Source organism: Pomacea canaliculata, linkage group LG14, assembly GCF_003073045.1.
Source record: "Pomacea canaliculata isolate SZHN2017 linkage group LG14, ASM307304v1, whole genome shotgun sequence".
In the NCBI taxonomy this organism is placed as follows: domain Eukaryota; kingdom Metazoa; phylum Mollusca; class Gastropoda; order Architaenioglossa; family Ampullariidae; genus Pomacea; species Pomacea canaliculata.
Window position 1 is genome coordinate 3,999,011 of NC_037603.1, and position 26,686 is coordinate 4,025,696.

The following is a 26,686-nucleotide window of genomic DNA, read 5'->3' on the forward strand; positions in this document are numbered from 1 at the left end:
GAAGATCAAGCTGAGAATCTTCAAGTCAAATGTGATCAGCACCCTCCTTTACGGATCAGAATCTTGGAAGATGACCAAAACCATCAGTAACAGCTTGACGTCTTCCAAAACAGATGCCTCAGGCGCATACTTACATCTTTTGGCCAAACACCATCACAACGAAGAACTCACGAAGAAGTGAAACCGAGCCATCACCACGCAGGTTCAACGAAGGCGTTGGCGATGGATTGGACATGTGCTCCGCCAGCAGACAGCAGACCTTTCCAGAGTCGCTACGATGGACTCCAGACGGCCGAAGAAAACGAGGCCGCCCAAAGGAAACTTGGAGAAGAACAGTGGAAAGGGAGATGAAAGGAAAGGCTGGACATGGGGTCACCTAGAGCGTGTTTCAGCCGATCGACATCGGTGGCGGACTCTGGTTGAGGCCTTATGTGCAACCTGATGCACAAAGAGGAATAGATAGATAGACTAGGAAATAAGAATAAATTTATTCTACTACACTGGAGAGCTGTGTTTTTCAGGTTGTTGCTTTAGTCTTCATTGCATCATTCTTGCCTCTTCCAGAAGGTTTTACTCTCCATTGAAGAGTTTCTTTGACGATCTCCTAATGAGACTTGTCCTAGGGTGAACAGAAACGGGTAATCCAGTGTTCGAAACTGCGGCAAGACAACTACTTTATGAAGAGGAGGTTCTTTTTCAGTCTCATTGGATAAAACTAATGTGTGGAGGGAGTATAGCAATAAGCGAACTGTCATGTAGGAATGTTAGATACCGTGTCTATAGAGATGACCTCGATTGTTGTCAACACTTTATGGCCTTGATGACTGTATTTAGTTTCCTGCTTTACCGCAGTTCAGAGCCCAGGACACGTGATCATCAGTGGGCGTGGCTAAGGCATGACGTGCGGTAAGTAGATGACGAGGATATGTTAGGAGGGTACAGGATGGACAACGATAACAGGTAGATGAAGGCTAAGCGGGGTGAGAGGTCATTAAACACCCGCTGTGTTCATCTTCATATGTTTTAAGTCATGAACATAAATGGAAGTAGTGTTGTCTGGTGTTGGCGGACTTGATTCTGCCGGAACTAACTGCAGCTGTAAATAATTCTAATCTGACTGAAGTGCTGATGAGAATAATAGTAAAAGAAAGACCTTTGTCGCGTTCTTGGACACGATCATTTTTCTCACTGTCCTGTTCCAGTCATCTTCGAGTTTGTTCCGAAGTCAGGATAGATAAACTCCGCTAAATCAGTCCAACATGCGACATCAAACTTTGTTTTTTGGTCATCGAGATGTAATGTTGTCATTCTCCGAACTTGCGATTGGTCAAGCATACCGCACTCTCCATCAAACCATTTTACAACCTATCACTAGCTAGTAGATGAAGGTCAGGTGGTCATTCAGGCTTTCTATTACACACCCCTAGATCCCTGTTGCTAGGTATCTCATGACAACCACAAGCTGTTGTTCAGAGGCGACAAATCCAAACACGACCAGTGCGTGGGATTCCTCGTGGTCACAATATTTTCTACATCTCAGGCAGACTGAATTCCCTCCACATCTCTTGCAGGCCTCCTTATAATTACCATCATACAGGTGAGAGCTCCATCTTCCATGCCCAGTAGCAAAGAAAGGATTAGCGCTCGTCATCAGTATTGTTAGGATTGGTTGTCCTGAGTTCAGATTCCCTCTCAGGCACATTCTATATTTCCTCTCTGCATGTAGTATCTGTTTACATGGCCTTAGCTGCTGGCTTGGTATAAAACTCTTTATTTTTTTCCTCTCTCTTTCACAACCCCCCCCCCCCCCCCCCACACACACAAACCTCTTATAAACAAATCGTGGATCCGAAAAAGTAATTTATTATCTGTGTAGGGTGCATCAAGTACAGCAACATCAAAGTTTACAAAAAGTAGTGCGTTACATGCTGAATATATTAAAACTATCAAGCCATATCATCAAATCAACAAAAGTCAGTCAGTCTTTACCACTCAGGTTCCTTGACCATTATTAAATTCAAAATTACAAACTTAAAAAAAAGATTTTTTTTTAGAAAGAAAAGTTTTACAAATGTTTGTTATTATTACATACTAATATAAGATGTATTGATACATCATATGTAAAAAGTACTATGACGTAGTGTTACATTACATATGTATATAATATCAATAAATCTACAGAAGGTAATAGTGAAGATTATTTCACGAAAGGTCGAGATAACGGGGGATTCACGATGATGTCTACGGGACGTTACTCCTGTGAAGGGTCGGTAACTCTGCCCATGAAGAGGTTGAGCCCTGAAGTCTTATCTCGCAGGATGAACACGAAGGGCTTGTTCACATGGACAGTGATCGGAGGAATTGCCGCGGCGAGGAGTATGACTGATGTCACAGCTGCCGCCCTGCTGCCAGTCTCAGTCACCTGCACAGTAACGAGCATTCAGTCTTTTGGACCCTTGACTTTCTTGTGGGGCTCTGTTTACTAATCCTTATACTTTGAATAGGGTTGTCATAACCTGGAAAATCTCTAGGGTACAGATAGCAATATATTTCTGAATCCATCAAAATAAAATTATCACTGGTGATCTCCCTCCTTGAAGCACACATCTCTACCAACAAACCCTCGCGCCATCTTAACTCACCTGAGGAAGTTTCAAATACTGATGCTAAGCGTGGTGATGGGTGATCAGCGATATTGATCCTGGTCTTACATAATACTACCAAACAGCAAAAAAAAAAAAGAAAAAAAAAAAAAAATTAATGTATAGCTGTGTGCTTATGAGACACTGTGTCAAACCATCTCTTACTAAACAAACAGTTGTCAGTCAGTGATGGTGTTCATGATGTGAGGGTAAGTTGCTACCTGTGGGTAAGATTAGTAAATAGAAAAAATCTGTTCGCCGTAGCTATGACGAACTTTTAAAAACTTGGATATTACTTTTTCTTATTTATAATTATCACTTGTATATAATTACATCTGATGAATTTGGATATTATTTATAAAGATAGAGACAAGGGCGCTTCCATTGATTTTCTTGGGGAAACGGCTTGCCGTAAATGAAATTCGTTGTATGTCTATTCCTCTTTTTCTTTTACTAGCTTGTTCTCATACAAGAAGTCCACAAAAATGGATAAACTCGTTACTTTGTGGATATGTGGGTACTTTGTGTGTATGCGTGATCAATCTCTTTTCGTGTGATTAATGTACAGTTAACACTGTACCCTGCGATGAGTGATGTACATCCATATTCGGGTGTTTTGTTCTTCGAATATCTTGAAGATCACTTTGTATCTCTGTAAACATTGCATTTTATGGGTGATTAACAACATGATCACTGCAATTGTTCGCTGATGACTTGAACCAAGATTGTAATAACTGCCAAGACCTTTGCACTTTAAAGGTGATTATCTCTAGGACATTTCCGATTTTACTGGTGATTACCTCTATGATAGCCTTGTGAATAACTTTGCTGATGTAAAGGGGACGAAGCGACACTCGCCGGAAGTCCGCTCTCCGCGAGAACGCAGTCCTCAGACCCATGGCCTTCAGATGGTCATTGAGTTGCTTCCCGGTACTCAGACGAAATTTTGGCAGAAAGAGCTGGGCACTAACAGTTGGGGGCATCTCGTTCAGTATTCTGTTTAGCATCTACAAATGAAAAACACAAGGTTAGCACAGAGAGGACTTACCTCGAAAACTTGAAGTTCGCTTTGTAAACATACAAACTCATTCAAAAAAAAAAAAAAAAAAAAAAAAAAAAAGGAAACTCCAGTTTATGGTGATAACAAGACTACGTGTTCAGTAAGCTGTCTGGAATTTCCTTCCAATTATGTGCTGGTGGCCAACGGTTAGCGCCTGTCCACAATAGAGTGAGGGTTTTGGGGTACTTGGTTCAGTTCTCGTCTCGGGCACGCTGTTCTTTCTCTGTATGTGGACATCTATTTACAGGGCTGGTTGGCTAGTAATATAACATTAGTTGCATGCTCAGCGTAAAACAACATTCCCCCCACCAGTCTCAGTGTTCATGTTTTATAATTTCAACAGTTCTGAAATACTTTTACCTGACCGTCCAGGCGTCTCTCCAGGTTCATCAAACCATCCCAGGTGTTGGGCATGATCACAAAGAGGCTGAATCTGTCTCCCTTGTAAGGCAGCTCAATCACCTGTGCGTTCAAAGCCTGGATGTTTTTAAAACTGATAGAACCATCTAGCCGCTGCATCATGGGAACTCGCACCACAGTTCCTGTCGCCGTGGTAAAGTCAGATTCACCTGTGGAGAACTCGTTTTCCCAGAACCCCTTTCATTGAGACAAAAATAAGATGCATTAGAAAATAATAATCTAACAGAATGTAATTATCGAAACAGTATCATGAAATATGAAAGAGAGAGAATCATCACAGCCTACTCAACGGAGCCTCAATGTTCATGTGTCTGTCATCTCTTTCTCACTACTTGTTTCATCCCTCTCCTCACTTTATCTTAGCCCTTTGGCTATTTATTTATCACAATCTAAATTGTTTCATACTATTTATCTCGTGACCACTAATACCTCCTCTGTTTGCTATGTCTAACACTTTCCATCACCACTCTCTCAATGCTCTTCTTACCAGGCTCTTACCACTGTCTAAACTCTAAACAATCTCTTGCTGAGCTGTTTTTTCGTTATTGACAACTATTTAAAATTCTTCTAAAGACAGCGGTGTTTGTCGGCTAATCCCACTAACCTCAAAGAAGACTGCATTGAGCAGCATGAGGGAGGTGTCGGAGTTGATGTGACCAGGTGGCAGGAAGTTCTGGATCATTCCATCCGTCACTTCCTCCACCCAAGAGTTAATGGCGGCCTCGGGGTTTGGATCTTCGAAAGGCTTCAGTGCTCTCCCGTAGAGCCTCTGGATGTTCCGTGAGAATCTAGGAGACACACAAATGAATGTTTCGTGAGAAACATTGACAAAAGATGGAAAGTCGCTGAACAACACCTAGATGACAAACAGGTTAATCTTGAGCACAACCTGTTAGAATTTTTCTTGTATAATCTTCTATTATCATCATCATCTATTAACAATCTCCTATGTGCAAAAGATGGTGAAATTTAAACTCACTTGGATGATTCAAAAAATATACAGGAAGCAGCGCAAAAAGCAGTTAACAAAGGGCGAGCATATGGAAACATAATTATCAGGAAATTCATCGCCTACCTCATCTACATTACACAACTGAAATGAATTTAAAGAAAACATTACCTGTTATAATATATTGGAGATAAAAGTGTGTCTTTAAAATATTTTATTATTATTTTTGAAAACTTTGGAGTCTGTTTGACTTTTGTTTTCGATTTTTTTGCTTTACTTTGTCACTGTTCCCTTCTTATATATATATACGCCATTGCCAGGCAGGCACTTGACTGGAACCCTTATGGGAAGAGGAGAGTTGGGAGACCAAAGTAGACTTGGAAAAGAACAGTAGAGAGTGAGGCAAAGGACATCAGAACCACATGGACCCAACAGAAGGGTCTTCTCAGAACCGGGTCAGCTTACGGGGTAATGTTGCGGCCCTAAGCTCCTTGAAGAGGAACAAGGAGTAAACTACACTAATTATTCTACCCTTGAAGATGCCAAGCTCAAATGGCAATTTGCACGAAATAATTTATTACCCAGGTAACACCGTGATCCGGGACGGGTTGTAGTACGCGGCGTTGGCAACACGTAAGGTCAGGTTGGTCTCAGGGTCAAGACCAGTCGGAAGCGAGGCAATGGCATTGTGCAGTGTCTGATGAACACATTGCTGCGGCCCCACGGACAGAACTGTCTGAAATAAGCAGACGATATGACGGACAAGATACGCAAACAGCTTTACCCATAGACACAAGCAGAAGACTTTGTATAGGCAGACGTAGGTAGGCGATAAAAAAAGGCAGAAATGAAGTCGTGAACAGTAAGCACGGATGTAAGTAGAGCAGACGTCTAACAAAGTAAATAAAAAACAATTGGCTTGATCAAAAGTTTTTTTATTCATAAGAGTAATATTTTTCCTTCAGCATTTAGTTATTCTTGAAATGAAGCAGTTTTATTTTGCCTAGTCTGTAAAATAAAAAAAAAAAAAACATGGGTACGCATTTGCTGTTGGTACCATGAGTTCTCGCTTTGAGTTGCCGTTGGCTCCTAACAAAGTCATTGCAAGAGCCACGAAGACACTGAAAGGAGAGAAGATGAGGTTGTCCAAGTTCCCGGATGTCAGCTGGCGGTAAAGTGAGGCTCCGAATGACGTCACCGACTGAGAGAGGGAAGATGTTCGGGTCCTGTTTCTACCATCATCACGAAATGAAGCCACCTGGCAGCCTAGAAACAAGAAGTATTCCCAGACAGTGAGGCCAGAAAAAAAAAACCAAACAAACAAAAAAAAAAAAAACAAAAAAAAAACAAACAAACAAACGTGTGGCGTAGAAACGTCTCCCATACACAACATGAAAAAAGTGGTTGTTGTACTTGAATGGGAAAAGTGATTTCACCTAAATACGATTTGTGTTGGTTTGTCTGTGTGGTCAGGTTGTTGGAAAATATGTCCTTTTCCTCCTCTGGGGCTTTTTTGTGGAAATATAGCTTTGTAAGATGGTAATCTTTGCTTAATCGGAGAAGCAGTTCTCTTTCATAGTATAACCCTGACTGGTTCCCTTCCTAACATTTACTCCTAGTCCATGATGTTCTCTACTGTCTCTCTAACCCTCTGTGCGTCCGCCGTAAACACTGTCTAAATCCAGGATATCCGAGTCTGCTCAGCTCATTTCATTGATTAAAAGAACATTAACATTGAATTTTAAAGTGTTTTTTTTTCTTTTGTTCTTCCATCTTCATACACTGTCCCTAAGTTCCAGGCTGCCTCTCCTTCTTGTTTGGGATTCCTCAAGGACTTCATCGGAGCAGGGACTTCATTCCGGATGTCATCGCCACTCCTCATACATGTAGTTGCTGTCTCAGTCTTTAATCACACGAGGCTTGATGATTTCGTGACGATTGTCATCGTTTGTGTATTGTCATCTTTCTTTGTTAGGCTGCTGTTGCTATGAACAATATTCACTTTCTATTCCGGATTTGGCACCAGGCTTCGGTAGAGTTATCTTTCTACTTATTTATATTACATGAAACCATGTCTCAGCCTTAATTATCGTTCTCGATAGTGGTGGTGTCATGTTAAAGTTGTTTTGTGCTGTTACAAGACAATCTGCTAATCAGTCACATGATAACTTGTTTCTTCACCCGATGGAGTCAACTGTTCCACATGTTTGCGAATTGGTCATAATAACAGTCTGATTTTATTTTGAATTTTAGTGCAAGTTGTTGTGTTCATAGATATTTCGTGTAAGTATTAAGGCATAAATCTCACTGCACGGTTCCATTACAGAGAAAAACGTTTTCTGTTGGTTTTAAAAGGTTATAGAAAAATATAGACTAGCGATGATTTTAAATGAAGTGAAAACGGAAGAGTACATACCTGAGTGTAGTAGGACAGCCAAGAGAAGAACAGTTGCCACAACTTTGACCACGCCCATGATGGCAGGATGGTGGACTGTAGTGTAGACAGCAACACCCTGGGACTAACTACAGACAACTAATGAACCTTGTCTGGTGTACAGTGTATCAGGATGTGACTGGCGAGGCAGGATGACTGGACTTATATAGACATGTCAACAGTTTAGGCCACCTTCACATTGTTTCCAGGTCTGTTTTCTGTACCGAGAATTGTTTGTGAGACTTACAAGAAAAGGAGAAGAAAACCAGCTTCTACTTCGTACGTATGGAGCTGGGAGAGTTCCTTTTCAAGAATAAACTGCTTTTGTCTTCACTGCATCATTCCTGCCTCTTCCAGAAGGTTTTACTCTCCACTGAAGAGTTCCTTGACGTTCCCGTAATGATACTTGTCCTAGGATGAACAGAAACGGGTAATCCAGGGTTCGAAACTGCGGCAAGACAACTACTTTATGAAGAGGTGGATTTTTTCAGTCTCACTGCTAAGTGTGTGGAGGGAGTATAACAATAAGCGAACTGTCATGTAGGAATGTTAGATACCGAGTCTATAGAGATGACCTCGCTTGTTGTCAACACTTTATGGCCTTGATGACTGTATTTAGTTTCCTGCTCAGGCGCAGTTCAGAGCCCAGGACACGTGATGATCAGTGGGCGTGGCTAAGGCCTGTTGCACACGGCACTTGTCATGACGTGTGGTAAACACATTCTATGTTTCTTCTCTGCATTTAGAATCTGTTTACATGGCCTTAATTGCTGGCTTGGTGTAAAACTCCTAATTTTTTTCTCTCTCTTTCACAACCCCCGCCCCACACACACCTCTTATAAACACATCGTGGATCAGCAAGAGAAATTTATTCTCTGTGTAGGGTGCATCAAGTACAGCAAGATCAAAATTTACAAAAAGTAGTGCTATACGTGCTGAATATATTAAAAATATCAAGCCAAATAATCAAATCAACAAAATGTCCGTCAGCCTTTATCACTAAAGTTCCTTGACCATCATTAAATTTTAACTTAGAAACTTTTTTGTTAAAAAGAAAATCGACAACTTCGCGCTGCTTTGTCCAGACCGTGAGCTTGTTGCTTGGATGCATGTACAATGTGTGTGTCCCATCTGAGAGTGTTTCTCAGTGGATGTTTTTATTGACGGTTTCTTAATAAGTAGGTCTTTTCGTTCATTTTTTTATTTGTGAAGAGCTCTGAGCAAAGTTATATTTGAAAAAAAGCGTTATTCAAATGTTTGCTATTATTACATACTAATATAAGATGTATTGATACATCATGTTAAAAGTACTGTGACGTGCTGTTACATTATATATGTATATAATATTAATAAAGCTACAGAAGGTTATATTGAAGATTATTTCACGAAAGGTCGAGATAACCGGGGATTCACGATGATGTCTACGGGACGTTACTCCTGTGAAGGGTCGGTAACTCTGCCCATGAAGAGGTTGAGCCCTGAAGTCTTATCGCGCAGGATGAACACGAAGGGCTTGTTCACGTTCACCTGGACAGGAAGTGACAAGAGGACGAGTTCAACTGATGTCACAGCTGCCGCCCTGCTGCCAGTCTCAGTCACCTGCAAGGTAACGAGCATTCAGTCTTTAGGACCCTTGTGGGGCTCTATTTACTAGTCCGAGACCTTTGCACTTCAAAGGTAATCATCTCTAGGAGATGATTTTACTGGTGATTACCTCTATGATAGCTTTGTGAATAACTTTGCTGATGGAAAGGGGACGAAGCGATATTCGCCGGAAGTCCGCTCTCCGCGAGAACGCAGTCCTCAGACCCATGGCCTTCAGATGGTCATTGAGTTCCTTCCCGGTACTCAGACGAAATTTTGGCAGAAAGAGCTGGGCACTAACAGTTGGCTGGCATGTTGTTCAGTATTCTGTTTAGCATCTACAAATGAAAAACACAAAGATATCACAGAAAGGACTTACCTAGAAAACTTGAAGTTCGCTTTGAAAACATACAGACAAACTCATTCAAAAAAAAAAAAAAAACAAACTCAAGTTTATCTTGATAACAAGACTACGTGTTCAGTAAGAAAAGTTTAGACTCAGATGTTTTGAAACTTCGTTGCCCCCGCTGTCTGGAATTTCCTTCCAATTATGGGCTGGTGGCCAACGGTTAGCGCCTGTCACCATTATTATAGTGAGGGTTTGGGGGTTCTTGGTTCAGCTCTCGTCTCACACACGGTATCCCTTTTCCGTATGTGGGTATCTATTTACAGGGTTGGTTGGCTTGTCATAATATAACATTAGTTGCTTTCTCGTCGTAAAACAACACCCCCCCTCTCAGTGTTCATGTTTTATAATTTCACCAGTTCTAAAATACTTTTACCTGACCGTCCAGGCGTCTCTCCAGGTTCATCAAACCATCCCAGGTGTTGGGCATGATCAAAAAGAGGCTGAATCTGTTTCCCTTGTAAGGCAGCTCAATCACCTGTGCGTTCAAAGCCTGGATGTTTTTAAAACTGATAGAACCCTCTGACCGATGCATCATGGGAACTCGCACCACAGTTCCGTTCGCCGTGGTAAAGTCAGATTCACCTGTGGAGAACTCGTTTACCCAGAACCCCTTTCATCCAGACAAAAATAAGATGCATTAGAAAATAATAATCTAACAGAATGTAATTATCGAAACATTATCAAATAAAAAGAGAGAGAATCATCACAGCCTACGAAATGTAGCAACAATGTTCATCTCTTCGCTTTGCTCGCTCTGTCTCCACTCTCTCAATGTTCTTCTTACCAGGCTCTTACTACTGTCTAAACAATCTCTTGCGGAGCTGTTTTTTCGTTATTGACAACTATTTAAAATTCTTCTAAAGACAGCGGTGTTTGCCGGCTAATCCCACTAACCTCGAAGAAGACTGCATTGAGAAGCATGAGGACGGTGTCGGAGTTGATGTGACCAGGTGGCAGGAAGTTCTGGATCATTCCATCCGTCACTTGCTCCACCCAAGAGTTAATGGCTGCCTCGGGGTTTGTATCTTCGAAAGGCTTAAGTGCTCCCCCGTAGAGCCTCTGGATGTTCCGTGAAAATCTAGGAGACACACAAATGAATGTTCCGTCAGAAACAATGAGAGAAGATGGAAACTCGCTGGACTATACCTAGATGACTAACAGGTTAATCTTGAGCACAGCCTGTTATAATTTTTGTAGTATAATCTTTTATTATCATCATCATCTAATAACAATTTCAAAAATATGTGTGCAGAAGCAGCAAAAAGCATGAATTTCTAATCTACATTACAGAAAAGGAAATGATTTTAAAGATTCTTACCTGCTATATATATTGGAGATAAAAGTGTGTCTTTACTTTGAAAACTTTAGTCTGTTTGACTTTATGTTTCGATTATTTGCTTTACTTTGTCACTGTTCCTTCTTATATATATATACCACCATTGCCAGGCAGGCACTTGAACTGGAACCCTAATGGGAAGAGGAGAGTTGGGCAGAGGAAAGAGACTTGGAAATAGAGAGTGAGGCAAAGGACATCAGAACCACATGGACCCAACAGAAGGGTCTTCTCAGAACAGGGTCAGCTTACGAGGTAATGTTGCGGCCCTATCCTCCTTGAAGAGGAACAAGGAGTAAACTACACTAATGATTCTGCCCTTGAAGATGCCACACTCAAATGGCAATATGCACGAAATAATTTATTACCCAGGTAACACCGTGATCCGGGAAGGGTTGTAGTACGCGGCGTTGGCAACACGTAAGGTCAGGTTGGTGTCAGGGTCAAGACTAGTCGGAAGCGAGGCAACGGCATTGTGCAGTGTCTGATGAACACCTTGCTGCGGCCCCACGGACAGAACTGTCTGAAATAAGCAGACGATAGGACGGACAAGATATACAAACAACATTACCCACAGACACAAGCAGAAGACTTTGTATAGGCAGATAGAAGTAGACGATAATAAAAGGCACAAATGAAGTCATCAACAGTAAGCACGGATGTAAGTAGAGCAGACGTCTAACAAAGTAAATAAAATACAGCATTCAGTTATCCTTGAAATGAAACAGTTTTATTTTGCCTTGTCTGTAAAATAAAAAAACATGGGTACGCATTTCCTGTTGGTACCATCAGTTCTCGCTTTGTGTTGCCGTTGGCTCCTAACAAAGTCATAGTGAGAGCCACGAAGACACTGAAAGGAGAGAAGATGAGGTTGTCCAAGTTGCCGGATGTCAGCTGGCGGTAAAGCGAGGCTCCGAATGACGTCACAGACTGAGAGAGGGAAGCTTCTCGGGTCCTGTTTCTACCATCACGAGAGGAAGTCACCTGGCAGCCTAGAAACAAGAAGTATTCCCAGACAGTGAGGCCAGAGAGAAAAAAAAAGAACGGATGACGGCGAAACGTTTCCCATACACAACATGAACAAATTGTTGTTGTGTTTAAATGGGAAGATGGCTTTCACCTAAATACGATTTGTGTTGGTTTGTCTGTCTGGTCAGGTTGTTGTAAAATATGTCTTTTTCGTCCTGTGGGTTTTTTGTGGAAATATAGCTTTGTAAAACGATAATCTTTGCTTAATCGGAGAAGCAGTTCTCTTTGATAGTATAACTCTGACTAATTATCTTCCTAACATTTACTCCTTGTCCATGATGTTCTCTACTGTCTCTCTGGACTCTAACCCTCTGTGAGTCCGCACTACCACTGTCTAAATCCAGGATATCCAAGTCTGCTGAGCTCATTTCAATGATTAAAAGAACACTAACATTGAATTTAAAAGTGTTTTTTGTCCTTTTTGTTCTTTCTACTTCATACACTGTCCCTACTTTCCAGGATTCCTCTCCTTCTTCTTGTTTGGATTTCCTCAAGGACTTCATTCCGGATGTCATCGCCACTCCTCATACATGTAGTTGCTGTCTCAGTCTTTAGCTAATCACACGAGGCTTGATGATTTCGTGACGATTGTCATCGTTTCTGTATTGTCATCTTTCTTTGTTAGGCTTCTAATGCTACGACCAATATTCACTTTCTATCCCGGATTTGGTACCAGGCATCGGTAGAGTTATCTTCCTACGTATTTATATTAAATGAAACCATGTCTCAGCTTTAATTATCGTTCTCGATAGTGGCGGTGTCATGTTTAAGTTGTTTTGTACTGTTACAAGACAAACTGCTAATCAGTCACATGATAACTTGTTTCTTCACCTCCTGTAGTCAACTGTTGCACATGTCTGCGAATAGTCATAATAACAGTCTGATTTTATTTTGAATTTTAGGGCAAGTTGTTGTGTTCACAGATATTTCGTGTAAGTATTAAGGCAGAAATCTCACTGCACGGTTCCATTATAGAGAAAAACTTTTTCTGTTGGTTTTAAAAGGTTATAGACAAATATAGACTAGCGATGATTTTAAATGAAGTAAAAAAGGAAGAGTACCTACCTGAGTGTAGCAGGACAGCCAGCAGAAGAACAGTTGCCATGACTTTGACCACGCCCATGATGGCAGGATGGTGGACTGTAGTGTAGACAGCAACACCCTGGGACTAACTACAGACAACTAATGAACCTTGTCTGGTGTACAGTGTATCAGGATGTGACTGGCGAGGCAGGATGACTGGACTTATATAGACATGTCAACAGTTTAGGCCACCTTCACACTTCAGCCTCATCTCGTCATTGGTAGTCTGGACATTGGATAAAAAAAGTCTTACAAGTGTGACCATGGAAAAAAGGAAAACATTGAAACTTAAGGTATGTGAAAGTTTTTGGTTTAAAGGAAGTCTCACACGAGTCCAACATTTTGTTGTTTATGATCGAGTTAAGCTCATGTAAAGATCAATAATTACAAATAATTTTAATAACACACAACAACACATTGTTTCCTCATCTGTTTTCTTTTACCGAGAATTGAATATGAGACTTGCAAGAAAAGGAGAAGAAAACCAGCTTACTACTTCTTACGTATGGAGCTAGGAGAGTTCCTTTTCAAGAATGAAATGCTTTTGTCTTCCCTGCATCATTCCTGCCTCTTCTAGAAGGTTTTACTCTCCATTGAAGAGTTCCTTTGAAGTTCCACTAATGAGACTTGTCCGAGGGTGAACAGAAACGGGTAATCCAGTGTCGAAACTGCAGAAAGGACAACTAAAGCTTCTATACTTCACAAATGTGTGGTTGGTAGCGTGGCTAAGGCCTGTTGCACACGGCACTCGTCATGGGGTATGAAAAGCAGATGACGATTTCACGTAAGGAGGGTACAGGGTGGACAACGATGACTGTAGATGGAGTATAAGCGGGGTGAGAGGTCATCTTCATATGTTTTCAGTCATGAGCACAAGTGGTAGTAGTGTTGTCTAATGTTGACTTTGTTCTGTCCGAACTAACTGCAGTTGGAAATAATTCTAATCTGACCGAAGTGCTGATGATCATAATATTGAAAGAAAACCTTTTCGCTTGTCACCAATATTGTTAGGATTGGTTGTCTGTAATGATTCGCGATTGAGACGAATCTAGTTAGATTCATATTTATTTTTAACTTTCCCTGTGGTCAGGGAAGAACAGTCGCGCGAGCGCTGACGTGGCTCTGCGTGACGATTCTTTTGCGTCATATAGTGAATGACGTAAATGAACTTAGGACAGCGTAACTAGGGCGACGGTAGGCAATGGAGAGCCATGCAGTACTCATGATTGGTTGAGACAGTCTCCAACTAAGTCTGTTAGGTGGTCGTCCTAGTTACCTGGTCGCTAAGGGTGCCTGATTGGTCAGGAGGGAAAAAAGAACGAGTTAACCTAGGAGATCTAACGTTTCTCGGGGCAGACGAGACCAAGCAGTTGGAGTGTACAGAGCTCCGTGGGGAGTGTACAGTATATGGTTAACTGCCAGCAACGGATAGCCGACGTGTGTCCAGTGGAGTATTATCGTGTGGAGTATTACCCAGTGTGGTACAGTAATCAATCCAAGCGGAATATAATATCTTCGCCGATACGGCTTTAATCTCCTTAACTTCACGAACTGCGTGAAGAAATTCAGTGGACTTCACAATTAACTTCACAGTTAACTTCACGAACTGCGTGAAGAAATTCAGTGGATTAACCTGCTGGCCCAGGTCCAGTGATCTCGTCAGCGCCAACCGTCTGAGAAACGTTAGGAGGAGGTTGACGCTGGAGGGGGTAGCGTTATTTTATTTTGTTTCATCCTCATCTCATCGTTAGTTAATTTCATAAACATTAAATGTGTTAATCGTTGGCCGGACCTTTTTGTTGAAAAAGGTGAAAGAGTGCGGCGAGCGTGGTTTACATGTAGATGTTTACACGCGCTCGCAAACACATTCAACACACTCTTTCGTAAAACGCTACATTGTCCTTGGTTCAGATCCCCTTTCAGGCACATTCTACATTTCTTCTCTGCTTGTAGCATCTGTTTACATGGCCTTAGCTGCTGGCATCGTGTAAAATTCTTTATTTTTTTCTCTATCTTTCACAACTTTCCCCCCCCTCCCCCACACACCTCTCATAAACACATCGTGGGTCAAAAAGAGTAATTTATTCTCTGTGTAGGGTGCATCAAGTACAGAAACATCAAAATTTAAGAAAAGTAGTGCGTTACATGCTAAATATATAAAAATTATCAGGCCAAATCATCAAATCAACAAAATGTCCGTCAGTCTTTATCACTCAGGTTGCTTGACCACCATTAGATTATAACTTAGAAACTTTTTTGTTACAAAAAAAATGGACAACCTCTCGCTGCTTTGTCCCGACCGTGAGCTTGTTGCTTAGATACACATACTATGTGTGTGTGTCTCATCTGTGAGTGTTTCTCATTGGATGTTTTTATTGACGGTTTCTTAATGAGTAGGTCTTTTTATTCATTTTTTTATTGGTGAAGAGCTCTGAGCAAAGTTATATTTGAAAAAAGCGTTATTCAAATGTTTGCTATTATTACTTACTGATATAAGATGTATTGATACATCATGTTAAAAGTATTGCTACATAGGGTTACATTATATATGTATTTAATATCAATAAAGCTCCAGAATGTAATATTAAAGATTATTTCCCGAAAGGTCGAAATAACCGAGGATTCACGATCATGTCTACGGGACGTTACTCCTGTGAAGGGTCGGTAACTCTGCCCATGAAGAAGTTGAGCCCTGAAGTCTTATCGCGCAGGATGAACACGAAGGGCTTGTTCACATGGACAGTGTTCCGCGGACTTGAACGGGGGGAGAGTTCGACTGATGTCACAGCTGCCGCCCTGCTGCCAGACTCAGTCACCTGCACAGTAACGAGCATTCAGTCGTTAGGACCCTTGTGGGGCTCTATTTACTAATCCCTATACTTTGACTGGGGTTGTAACTACCTGGGAAATCTCTAGTGTACAGATAGTACATGGCAATACATTTCTGAAGCCATACGAAAAAGAAATATCACTGGTACTGGTAGTCTCCATCAACAAACCCTCGTGTCATCTTAACTCACCTGAAGAAATTTGAAACACTGATGTTAAGCGTGTGTCAAACCATGTCTTACTAAGCAAACCGGTGTAAGTCAGAGATGGTGTTCATGATGTGAGGGTAAGTTGCTACCTGTGGGTAAGATTTTCGCAGTAGCTACGACGAACTTTTCAGAGCTAGATATTTCTTCTCTTTTTTTATAATTACCACTTCTGTATAACTACAACTGTGGAATTTAAACATCATTATAACAATAGAGACAAGGGCGCTTCCATTGAATTTCAATGGAAAAACGACTTGCCGTGAAGGAAACTCGTTTTCATGCCTATTCCTTTTTTTTCTTTTACTCGCTTAAAAGAAGTCCATAAAAATGGATAAACTACTTTATATGGGAGTCAATAACAAACATACTTTGTTGATATGTGGGTACTTTGTGTGAATGCGTGAGCAATCTTCTCGTGAGCATAATGTATAGTTGACATTGTATTGTGTACACAGCACTCTGTGCTGAGTGATGTACATACGCATGTTTTTCTCTTCTCACATCTTGAAAATCCCTTTGTGTATCTCTGTAAACATTGCACTTTATGGGTGATTACCGACATGATCACTGCAATTCTTCGCTGATGACTTTGAGCAAGCTTGTAATAACTTCCAAGACCTTTGCACTGAATAGGTGATTATCTCTAAGAAATTTTCGAGTTTATTGGTGATTACCTCTATGATAGCTTTGTGAATAACTTTGCTGATGAAAAGGGGAGTAGTGGACATTCGCCGGAAGTCCGCTCTCAGCGAGAACGCAGTCCGTAGACCCATGGACTTGAGATGGTCATTCAGCTCCTTCCCGGTACTCAGACGAAATTTTGGCAGAAAGAGTTCGGTCCTAACAGTTGGGGGCATTTCGTTCAGGATACGGTTGAGCATCTAGAAATGAAAAACACAAGATTATCACAGAGAGGACCTACATAGAAAACTCGAGGTTCGTATTCAAAACATAGAAAGAAACTCATTCAGAAAAAGAAACTCAACTTTATCTTGACAAGAAGACTACGTGTTCATCAAGAAAAGTTTAGACAGATTTTTTTTTCTCCTTCGTTGCCCCAGCTGTCTGGAATTTCCTTCCCCTTATGGGCCGTCCGTCACCAATATAGTGAGGCTTGGGAGTTCTTGGTTCAGCTCTCGTCTCGGGCATGCTGTTCCTTCTCTGTATATGGGAATCTATTTACAGGGCTGGTTGGCTTGTCGTAATATAACATTAGTTGCTGGCTCAGAGTAAAACAACGACCCCCCGTCTCATTGTTCATGTTTTATAATTTTACCAGTTCTAAAATACTTTACCTGACCGTCCAAGCGTCTCTCCAGGTTCATCAAACCATCCCAGGTGTTGGGCATGACCAAAAAGAGGCTGAATCGGTTTCCCTTGTAAGGCAGCTCAATCACCTGAGCGTTCAAAGCCTGGATGTTTTTAAAACTGATAGAAGCGTGCGACCGATGCATCATGGGAACTCGCACCACACTTCCTGTCGCCGTGGTAAAGTTAGATTCACTTGTGAGCCTCGTGGAGAACTGGTTTTCCCAGAACCCCTTTCATTGAGACAAAAATAAGATGCATTAGAAAATAATAATCTAACAAAATTTGATAAGCGAAACAATATCAAATAAGAGAGAATAATCACAACCTATTGACTGTATTTTGTGCATCCGCAACGAAGCTTCATTGTGTATTTGTCTTTCTTGCTCTCTCATCTCTTTCTCACTGTTTGTTTCATCCCTGTGAAACTATCCTCATCCTATGGTAGCCCTTTGACTGCTTATTTATCACAATCTGAAATATTTAATCACCATTTATTTTATCATCTCGTGACCACTAATACATCCGCTGTTTGCTGTGTCTAACACTTTCCATCACCACTCTCTTAATGCCTTCTCACTCCTTTGCTCGCTCTGTCTACACTTTCGTAATGTTTTTCTTACCGGGCTCTTACCAATGTCTAAACAATCTGTTAATGAGCTGCTTTTGTATTTTCGGTATTGGCAAATAATTAAAATTCGTCTAGAGACAGCAGAGTGCTCGCTGGCCAATCCCACTAACCTCGAAAAAGACTGCATTGAGAAGCATGAGGACGGTGTCGGAGGTGGTGAAGTGACCAGGTGGCAGGAGGTTCTGGATCATTCCATCCGTCACTTCCTCCACCCAAGAGTTAATGGCGGCCTCGGGGTTTGGATCTTCGAAAGGCTTAAGTGCTCCCCCGTACAGCCTCTGGATGTTCTGTGAGAATCTAGGAGACACAAATGAATGTTCCGTGAGAAACAATGACCAAAGATTTGAAAGTCGCTGAACAATCGTCAAACACCTAGAAAACAGGTAAATCTTGAGCACTGCCTATTATAATGTTTCTAATATAATCCTCTATTATCATCATTATCTAATAACAATCTCGTATGTGCAAGAGATAGTGAAATATAAATTCATTTGTATGATGTAAAACATATCCAGGAAGCAGTGCTTTCCAAAAAGCAGTTCACAAAGGTCAAGGATGCAGAAACATAATTATCAGGAAATTCATTGCCTACCTCATCTACATTGCACAAAGGAAATGTTCTTAAAGAAAAAAAACCTTTTATAGTACTTTTCAGATAAAAGTGTTTCTTCAAAAATATTTGTTTTAATTATTATTTATTTAAGCTTTTAGTCTGTTTGACTTTTCGATTTTTCGTTTTACTTTGTCCTTATTACCTTCTCATATATATATATACCATTGCAAGGCAGGCACTTGACTGGAACCACTAGAGGAAAAGGAGAGCTGGGAGCCCAAAGCAGACTTGGAAAAGAAAAGTAGAAAACAGGACCTCGGAAAAACATGCACGCAACTGAGGGGCGGGGGCTGCCCACAACCGGGTCAACTGGCGAGGTAATGTTGCGGCCCTATGCTCCTCGAAGAGTAGGAAGGAGTAAACTACACTAATTATTCTGCCCTTGACGATGCCACTCTCTAATGGCAAACTGCACAAAACAATAATTTATTACCCAGGTAACACCGTGATCCGGGACTGGTTGTAGTACACGGCGTTGGCAACACGTAAGGTCAGGTTGGTGTCAGGGTCAAGACCAGTCGGAAGCGAGGTAATGGCATTGTGCAGTGTCTGATGAACACCTTGCTGCGGCCCCACGGACAGCACTGTCTGAAATAAGCAGACGATATGACGGACAAGATCCGCATACAGCAAAAGTTTGTTTATGCCATCAGAATACTATTTGTCCTCCAGCATTCAGTTATCCTTGAAATGAAACAGTTTTATTTTTCATTGTTTGTAAAATAAAAGACATTATAAATTATTTGCTGTTGGTACCATTAGTTCTCGCTTTGTGGTGCCGTTGGCTCCTAACAAAGTCATGGTGAGAGCCACGAAAGACACTGAAAGGAGAGAAGATGAGGTTGTCAAAGTTCCCGGATGTCAGCTGGCGGTAAAGCGAGGCTCCGAATGACGTCACAGACTGAGAGAGGGAAGATGCTCGGGTCCTGTGTCTACCATCACGAGAGGAAGTCACCTGGGTGCCTAGAAACAAGAAGTATTCCCAGACATGAAGCCAGAAAAAAAAAGGGTGGCTGCGAAACGTTTCCCATTAGTCAACGTGTACACATTGTTGTTGTGCGTGAATGGGAAACTCTCTTTGATTGCATAACTCTGACTGGTTCCCTTCCTAACATTTACTCCTCGTCCATGATGTTCTCTACTGTCTCTCTTGACTCTAACCCTCTGTGCGTCCGCAGTAACACATTGTCTAAATCCAGGATATCCGAGTCTGCTCAGCTCTTTTCATTGATAAAAGAAAATAAACATTGAATTGAAAAGTGCTTTTTGTCTTTTTTGTTCTTCCATCTTCATACACTGTCCCTAAGTTCCAGGCTGCCTCTCCTTCTTGTTTGGATTCCTCAAAGACTTCATCGGATCAGGGACTTCTTTCCGGATGTCATCGCTACTCCTCATACATGTAGTTGCTGCCTCAGTCTTTAACTAATCACACGAGGCTTGATGATTTTGTGACGATTTTCATCGTTTCTTTATTGTTGTTTTTTTTGTGTAAGGCTGCTGTTGGTATGAACAATATTCACTTTCTATCTCGGATTTGGTCCCAGGCATCGGTCGAGTTATCTTTCTATGTACCTATATTAAATGAAACTGTGACTGAAACCATGTCTCATCCTTAATTATCGTTCTCGATAGTGGTGGTGTCATGTTAAACTTGTTTTGTGCTATTACAAGACAATCCGCTAATAAAACACATGATAACTTGTTTCTTCACCCCCTGTAGTGAACTGTCGCACATGTCTGCGAATTAGTCACTTTAACAGTCTTATTTATTTTGAATTTTAGTGCAAATTCTTGAGTGCCTAGACATTTCGTATAAGATTTAAAGTTTTAATAGGATGCAATGTTTTTGTAGTGAATGCATAAATCTCACTGCACGGTTCTATTATACCAAAAAAAAGTTTTCTGTTGGTTTTAAAAGATTATAGAAAAAAATATATACTAACCATGATTTTAAATGAAGTGAAAACGGAGGAGTACCTACCTGAGTGTAGCAGGACAGCCAGCAGAAGAACAGTTGCCATGACTTTGACCACGCCCATGATGGCAGGATGGTGGACTGTAGTGTAGACAGCAACACCCTGGGACTAACTACAGACAACTAATGAACCTTGTCTGGTGTACAGTGTATCAGGATGTGACTGGCGAGGCAGGATGACTGGACTTATATAGACATGTCAACAGTTTAGGCCACCTTCACATTGTTTCCAGGTCTGTTTTCTGTTACTAAGAATTATATGTGAGACTATCAAGAAAAGGAGAAGAAAACCCGTTTCTTCTTCGTACGTATGGAGTTGGGAGAGTTCCTTTTCAAGAATAAAATGCTTTTGTCTTCACTGCATCATTCCTGCCTCTTCCAGACCTGAAAGAAGTGCTGATGAGAATAATATTAAAAGAAAGATCTTTGTCGCATTCTTGGACACATTCACTTTTCTCATTGTCCTGTTCCATCATCTTCGAGTTTGTTCCGAAGTCAGGATAGTTGAACTCCACTAAATCAGTCCAACAAGTGACACCAAACTTATTACCCCCCTCCACACACACACACCTCTTATAAACACATCGTGGATCAGAAAAAGTAATTTATTACCTGTGTAGGGTGCATCAAGTACAAGAACATAAAGTTTACAAAAAAGTAGTGTGTTGAGTGCTGAATATATTAAAACTATCAAGCCGAATCATCAAATCAACAAAACGTCCGTCAGCCTTTACCACCCAGGTTCCGTGACCATCATTTAATTCAAAATTACTAACTCAAAAAAAAAAAAAATAATCGACAACTTCTCGCTGCTTTGTCCTGACCGTGAGCCTGCTTCGTGGAAGCATGTACTATGTGGGTGTGTCCCATCTGTGGATGTTTTCATTGACGTTTTCTTAACGAGTAGATATTTTTGTTCATTCTTTTATTTATGAAGAGCTCTGAGGAAAGATTTCTTTTGGAAAAAGAGTTCGACAAGTTTTTGTTATTATTACATACTGATTAGTCATGTAAGATGTGTTGATACATTAAGTATACAATTAAGTATTGAGAGGTAGTGTTACATTAGTTACATCATATAAGTCTATAATATCATTAAAACTCCTGATGTTATAACAAAGATTATTTTAGGAAAGATAACCAGGGATTCACGATGATGTCTACGGGACGTTACTCCTGTGAAGGGTCGGTAACTCTGCCCATGAAGAGGTTGAGCCCTGAAGTCTTATCGCGCAGGATGAACACGAAGGGCTTGTTCACCTGGACAAGACGTGGCATAGATCGGGCACCGATTTCGACTGCTGTCACAGCTGCCGCCCTGGTGCCACTCTCAGTCACCTGCACAGTAACGAGCATTCAGTCGTTAGGACCCTTGTGGGGCTCTATTTACAAGTCAGGGATGGTGTTCATGATGTGTGGCTAAGTTTCTAGGTGTGAGTAAGATTAGTAATTAGAAAAAAATATTGTCTCTGTAGCTATATCTTGAAGATTTCTTTGGTGTATCTCTGTAAACATTGCATTTATGGGTGATTACTGACATGATCACTACAAATCTTCGATGATGACTTTGAGCAAGCTTGTAATAACTTCCAAGAACTTTGCAATGCTTAGGTGATTATCTCTAGGATATTTCTGATTTTACTGGTGATTACCTCTATGATAGCTTTGTGAATAACTTTGCTGATGTAAAGTGGACCAGTCGCTATTCGCCGGAAGTCCGCTCTGTCCGAGAACGCAGTCCGCAGACCCATGGACTTGAGATGGTCATTGAGCTCCTTCCCGGTACTCAGACGAAATTTTGGCAGTAAGAGCTCAGCACTAATAGTTGATGGCATTTCGTTCAGGACACGGTTGAGCATCTAGAAATGAGAAACACAAGTTTATCTGGAAAACAGAGAGGACTTACCTAGAAAGCTCAAAGTGTGATTTGAAAATATATATAGAAACTCATTCATAAAGCCAAACTCAAGTTTATTTTGACTAAAAGACTACGTGTTCATTCAAAATTTTGGACTCAGATGTTTTGAAATTTATAACTACGTATTTTCTCCTTCGTTGCCCCAGCTGTCTGGAATTTTCTTTCTCTTATAGACCGTCCGGTGGTAACGGTTAGCTCCTGTCCCCAATAGAGTGAGGTTTGGGGTTCTTGGTTCAGTTCTCGTCTTGAGCACGGTGTTCTTTCTCTGTATATGGGCATCTCCTTACAAGGCTGGTTGGATAGTAATATAACATTAGTTGCTGGCTCGGCATAAAATCAACGATTTCTCCCCCCCCCCCTCACTGTTCATGTTTTATAATTTCACCAGTTCTGAAATACTTTTACCTGACCGTCCAATCGTCTCTCCAGGTTCATCAAACCATCCCAGGTGTTGGGCATGATCACAAAGAGGCTGAATCGGTTTCCCTTGTAAGGCAGCTCAATCACCTGTGCGTTCAAAGCCTGGATGTTCTTAACATTGATAGAACCCTCTGGCCGCTGCATCATGGGAACTTGCACCACAGTTCCTGTCGCCGTGGTAAAGTCAGATTCACTTGTGCGATTCGCGGAGAACTCGTTTTCCCAGAACCCCTTTCATTCAGAAAAAAATAAGATGCATAGAAAATAATGATCTAACAGAATGGAATTATCGAAACATTATCAAATAAAAAAGAGAATCATCACAGCCTACGAAATGTAGCCTCATTGCTCATTGGTCTGTCACTGCTCTTCTGTCATCTCTTTCTCATTAATGTTTTGTTCCCTCTGAAACTCTCCTCACCTTATCGTAGCCCTTTGACTCTTTATTTACCACAATTGAAACTATTTCATAACCTTTTATTTTATCATTTCGTGACTACTAATACCTCTGCTTTTTGCTGTGTCTAACACTTACCATCACCACTCTCTCAATGCTTTCTCATCTCTTTGCTCGTTCTGTCTTCACTCTCTTAATATTCTTCTTACTACTTTCTGCTGAGATGTTTTTTCTTATTAAAAAAATATTTAAAATTATTCGTAAGACAGCGGTGTGTTCGCTGGCAACTTCCACTAACCTGGAAAAAGACTGCGTTGAGAAGCATGAGGACGGTGTCGGAGTTGATGAAGTGACCAGGAGGCAGGAAGTTCTGGATCATTCCATCCGTCACTTCCTCCACCCAAGAGTTAATGGCGGCCTCGGGGTTTGACTGTTCGAAAGGCTTCAGTGCTCCTCCATAGTACCTCAGGATGTTCCGTGAGAATCTAGGAGACAAACAAAGATGACAGAGAGCCTCTGAATATTTCCTTGGAAACAATGACCAAAGATTTGAAAGTCGCTGAACATTCTGCAAACTTCTAGAATACAGACAAATTTTGAGCACTGCGTATTATAATGTTTCTAATATAGTCATCTATTATAATCGTCATCCAATAACAATCTCGTATAGGCAAGAAATAGTGAAATCTAAATTCATTTGAACAATGCAAAACATATACAGGAAGCAACACTTTTCAAAAAGCAGTTAAGAAAGAATGAACATAAAGGTACATAATTATCAGTAAATTCATTGCCTACCTCATCTACATTAAAGAACGGAAATGTTGTTAAAAAACTTTATAGTACATTTCAAAAAAAGTGTGGTTTTAAAAATATTTCTTTTATTTATTATGTTGAAAAATTTACATTCTGTTTGACTTTTGTTTTCAATTTGTGTTTTACTTTGTCCTTATTACCTTCTTATATATATATATGTATGCCATTGCCAGGCAAACACTTGACTGGAACCCTTAGGGGTAGAGAAGAGTTGGGAGACCAAAGCAGACTTGAAAAAGAAAAGTAGAAAACGAGGCAAAGAAAGTCGGAACCACATGGGCGGGAGACTGCCCACAACCAGGTCCACTGACGAGGCAATGTTGCGGCCCTTTGCTCCTCGAAGGAGTAACAAGAAGTAAACTACACTAATGATTTTTTTCTTTTAAGATGCCACGCTCTAATGTAAACAGCATGAAATAATAAAATATTACCCAGGTAACACCGTGATCCGGGACTGGTTGTAGTAGGCGGCGTTGGCAACACGTAAGGTCAGGTTGGTGTTAGGGTCGGAAGTCGGAAACGAGGCAATGGCATTGTGCAGGGTCTGATGAACACCTTGCTGCCCCCCCACGGACAGAACTGTCTGAAATAAGCAGACGACATGACGGACAAGATATGCAAACAACATTACCCACAGACAGAAGCAGAAGACTTTGTATAGGCAGACAAAAGTAGGCGATAAAACCGACAGAAAGTCATCAACAATACCTACGGATGTAAGTAGATAAAGTAAATGTCATACAATGCGCTAGCTCAAAGATTTGCTTATTCCATCAGAACACTATTTGTCCCTCAGCATTCAGTTATCCTTGAAATGATTACGGATTTCCTGTTGGTACCATGATTTCTCGCTTTGTGGTGCCGGCGGCTCCTAACAAAGTCATTGTGAAAGCCACGAAGACACTGAAAGGAGAGAAGATGAGGTTGTCAAAGTTCCCGGATGTCAACTGGCGATAAAGCGAGGCTCCGAATGACGTCACAGACTGAGAGAGGGAAGATGCTCGGGTCCTGTGTCTACTACTATCACGAGAGGAAGTCACCTGACAGCCTAGAAACAAAACGAAATATGGTCAAACTGAACATTCGGACCTTTTACAGAAATATGCTACACTTCATCGTCGATGTGGCCATTCATCATCATCATCATCATCACACACACACACCTACACATGTGCATACTATCGTGTCATTGCTTCCTAGGTCTCTAACTAATCACATCAGGCTTGATGACTGTCTGACGACTTTTCATCGTTTCTGTAGTGTCATCTTTTCTTCTTGTTATTCTGCTGTTCACACAAACAACCTTCAATTTTTGTCCTGGATTCAGTACCAGCCATCGGTAGAGTTATCTTTCTTTGTACATACATTAAATGAAACTGTCAATGAAACCATGTCTCAGCCTTAATTATCGTTCTAGATAGTGGCGGTGTCATGTTAAGTTGTTTTGTGTTGTTTACAAGGCAAACTGTCAATCAGCGAAATAACTGTTTCCTTCATCTCTTTCACCCCATGTAGTCAACAGTCGCACATGTCTGCGAATTTGTGCTGTTTACTAGACAAACATTTAATCAGACACATGATAAGGGATCATTCTTTCTGTCAACAAGTTCATTATCAGTTGTCTCACAATACAATAAATGCGCACATAAGTGTTTACACAAAATGCAAACATAGCACGCTTGGACAGACACACAAATAAGGGGTTGAATGTAGAAGATAATAACTACTAGTTAGTGTCAGTATTTCCAGAAAAAAGGAGGGTCTTAAAGCCATACATTAAAACATTATAGATGGTGGCTATGACAAAGTATTCCCAGACACTGAGGCCAGAGAAAAACAACAGACGGGGGCAAAATGTTTTACATACAAAAGTCACAACAAAAGCAAATTGTTATTGTGGTTGAAATCGAAAAGTTTCACCTAAATAGAGAAAATAGGGACTTGGAGAATATGTGTGAGAGGGATAAAAGATGATAAGAAGGAAAGAGTTTAGGTAGATGTGGATATGTGGATCCCATTGTGTGATGTTCCCTTATTTCCTTTTAAGTGTGTCTGACTTTGATTTATTTACTTTCTTTCTAAAGTGTTTTGCCCATGGCCTGAATTTGTCTTCCTCTTGCATAAGAACTTTTCTTTTCCTGGATTTTACTGTAGTCGTTTTAATTCTTCTCTATGCACTCAATAATTTGAACTTTCGTGTAAGTATTAAAGTTCTAATAGGATGTAATGTTTTTCTAGTGATTGCGTCAAGCTCACTGCATGATACCATTACAGAGAAAAACAAAAGTTTTCTGTAATTAAAAAAATATAGATTACAAATAATGTTAATGAAGTGAAAACGGAGGAGTACCTACCTGAGTGTAGTAGGACAGCCAGCAGAAGAACAGTTGCCATGACTTTGACCACGCCCATGATGGCAGGATGGTGGACTGTAGTGTAGACAGCAACACCCTGGGACTAACTACAGACAACTAATGAACCTTGTCTGGTGTACGGTGTATCAGGATGTGACTGGCGAGGCAGGATGACTGGACTTATATAGACATGTCAACAGTTTAGGCCACCTTCACACACTTCGGTCTCCTCTCGTCATAAAACTAATGTGTGGAGGGTGTATAGCAATAAGC

General features: G+C 40.9%; 3 protein-coding genes and 2 long non-coding RNA genes across 6 annotated transcripts in view; all 5 read right to left on the reverse strand.

Moving 5' to 3' along the window:
- Positions 1 to 26,633, reverse strand: part of LOC112555758 — a 29,946-nt gene extending 3,313 nt beyond the window's left edge. Inside the window, exon 1 of the long non-coding RNA XR_003097529.1 lies at positions 26,540 to 26,633. This is a non-coding gene — a long non-coding RNA (uncharacterized LOC112555758). The remainder of the gene's footprint in view (positions 1 to 26,539) is intronic.
- LOC112555742 (serine protease inhibitor 2.1-like) lies at positions 1,854 to 26,593 on the reverse strand. Of its 2 annotated transcripts, XM_025224239.1 has the most exons (7): positions 26,414 to 26,593; positions 24,899 to 25,107; positions 24,491 to 24,642; positions 23,542 to 23,728; positions 22,832 to 23,077; positions 22,161 to 22,367; positions 2,207 to 2,422 (listed from the first exon to the last, which is right to left on the reverse strand). In XM_025224239.1, exons 1-7 carry the CDS (start codon positions 26,469 to 26,471, stop codon positions 2,252 to 2,254), a joined length of 1,230 nt encoding a protein of 409 aa, XP_025080024.1. In that variant the 5' UTR covers positions 26,472 to 26,593; the 3' UTR covers positions 2,207 to 2,251. The 2 variants fall into 2 exon arrangements, with proteins under 2 accessions (XP_025080025.1, XP_025080024.1); XM_025224240.1 differs by lacking the exons at positions 22,161 to 22,367; positions 22,832 to 23,077; positions 23,542 to 23,728; ... (1 more) ...; positions 24,899 to 25,107; positions 26,414 to 26,593 and adding exons at positions 3,443 to 3,649; positions 4,063 to 4,299; positions 4,727 to 4,910; positions 5,653 to 5,807; positions 6,129 to 6,333 and having other exon boundaries at positions 1,854 to 2,422.
- On the reverse strand, positions 8,358 to 9,413 carry LOC112555755 (serine protease inhibitor 2.1-like). Its single transcript, XM_025224254.1, has 2 exons — positions 9,220 to 9,413; positions 8,358 to 9,104 (listed from the first exon to the last, which is right to left on the reverse strand). Exons 1-2 carry the CDS (start codon positions 9,316 to 9,318, stop codon positions 8,937 to 8,939), a joined length of 267 nt encoding a protein of 88 aa, XP_025080039.1. The 5' UTR covers positions 9,319 to 9,413; the 3' UTR covers positions 8,358 to 8,936.
- Positions 11,624 to 20,758, reverse strand: LOC112555757. The gene is made up of 3 exons (XR_003097528.1): positions 20,725 to 20,758; positions 12,926 to 13,135; positions 11,624 to 11,823 (listed from the first exon to the last, which is right to left on the reverse strand). It is a non-coding gene; the product is annotated as an uncharacterized LOC112555757 (long non-coding RNA).
- Positions 15,541 to 20,724, reverse strand: LOC112555748 (serine protease inhibitor 2.1-like). Its single transcript, XM_025224246.1, has 7 exons — positions 20,515 to 20,724; positions 19,290 to 19,496; positions 18,967 to 19,121; positions 18,031 to 18,217; positions 17,277 to 17,522; positions 16,656 to 16,862; positions 15,541 to 15,759 (listed from the first exon to the last, which is right to left on the reverse strand). Exons 2-7 carry the CDS (start codon positions 19,332 to 19,334, stop codon positions 15,589 to 15,591), a joined length of 1,011 nt encoding a protein of 336 aa, XP_025080031.1. The 5' UTR covers positions 19,335 to 19,496; positions 20,515 to 20,724; the 3' UTR covers positions 15,541 to 15,588.
- Positions 26,634 to 26,686: the final 53 nt, after the last annotated feature.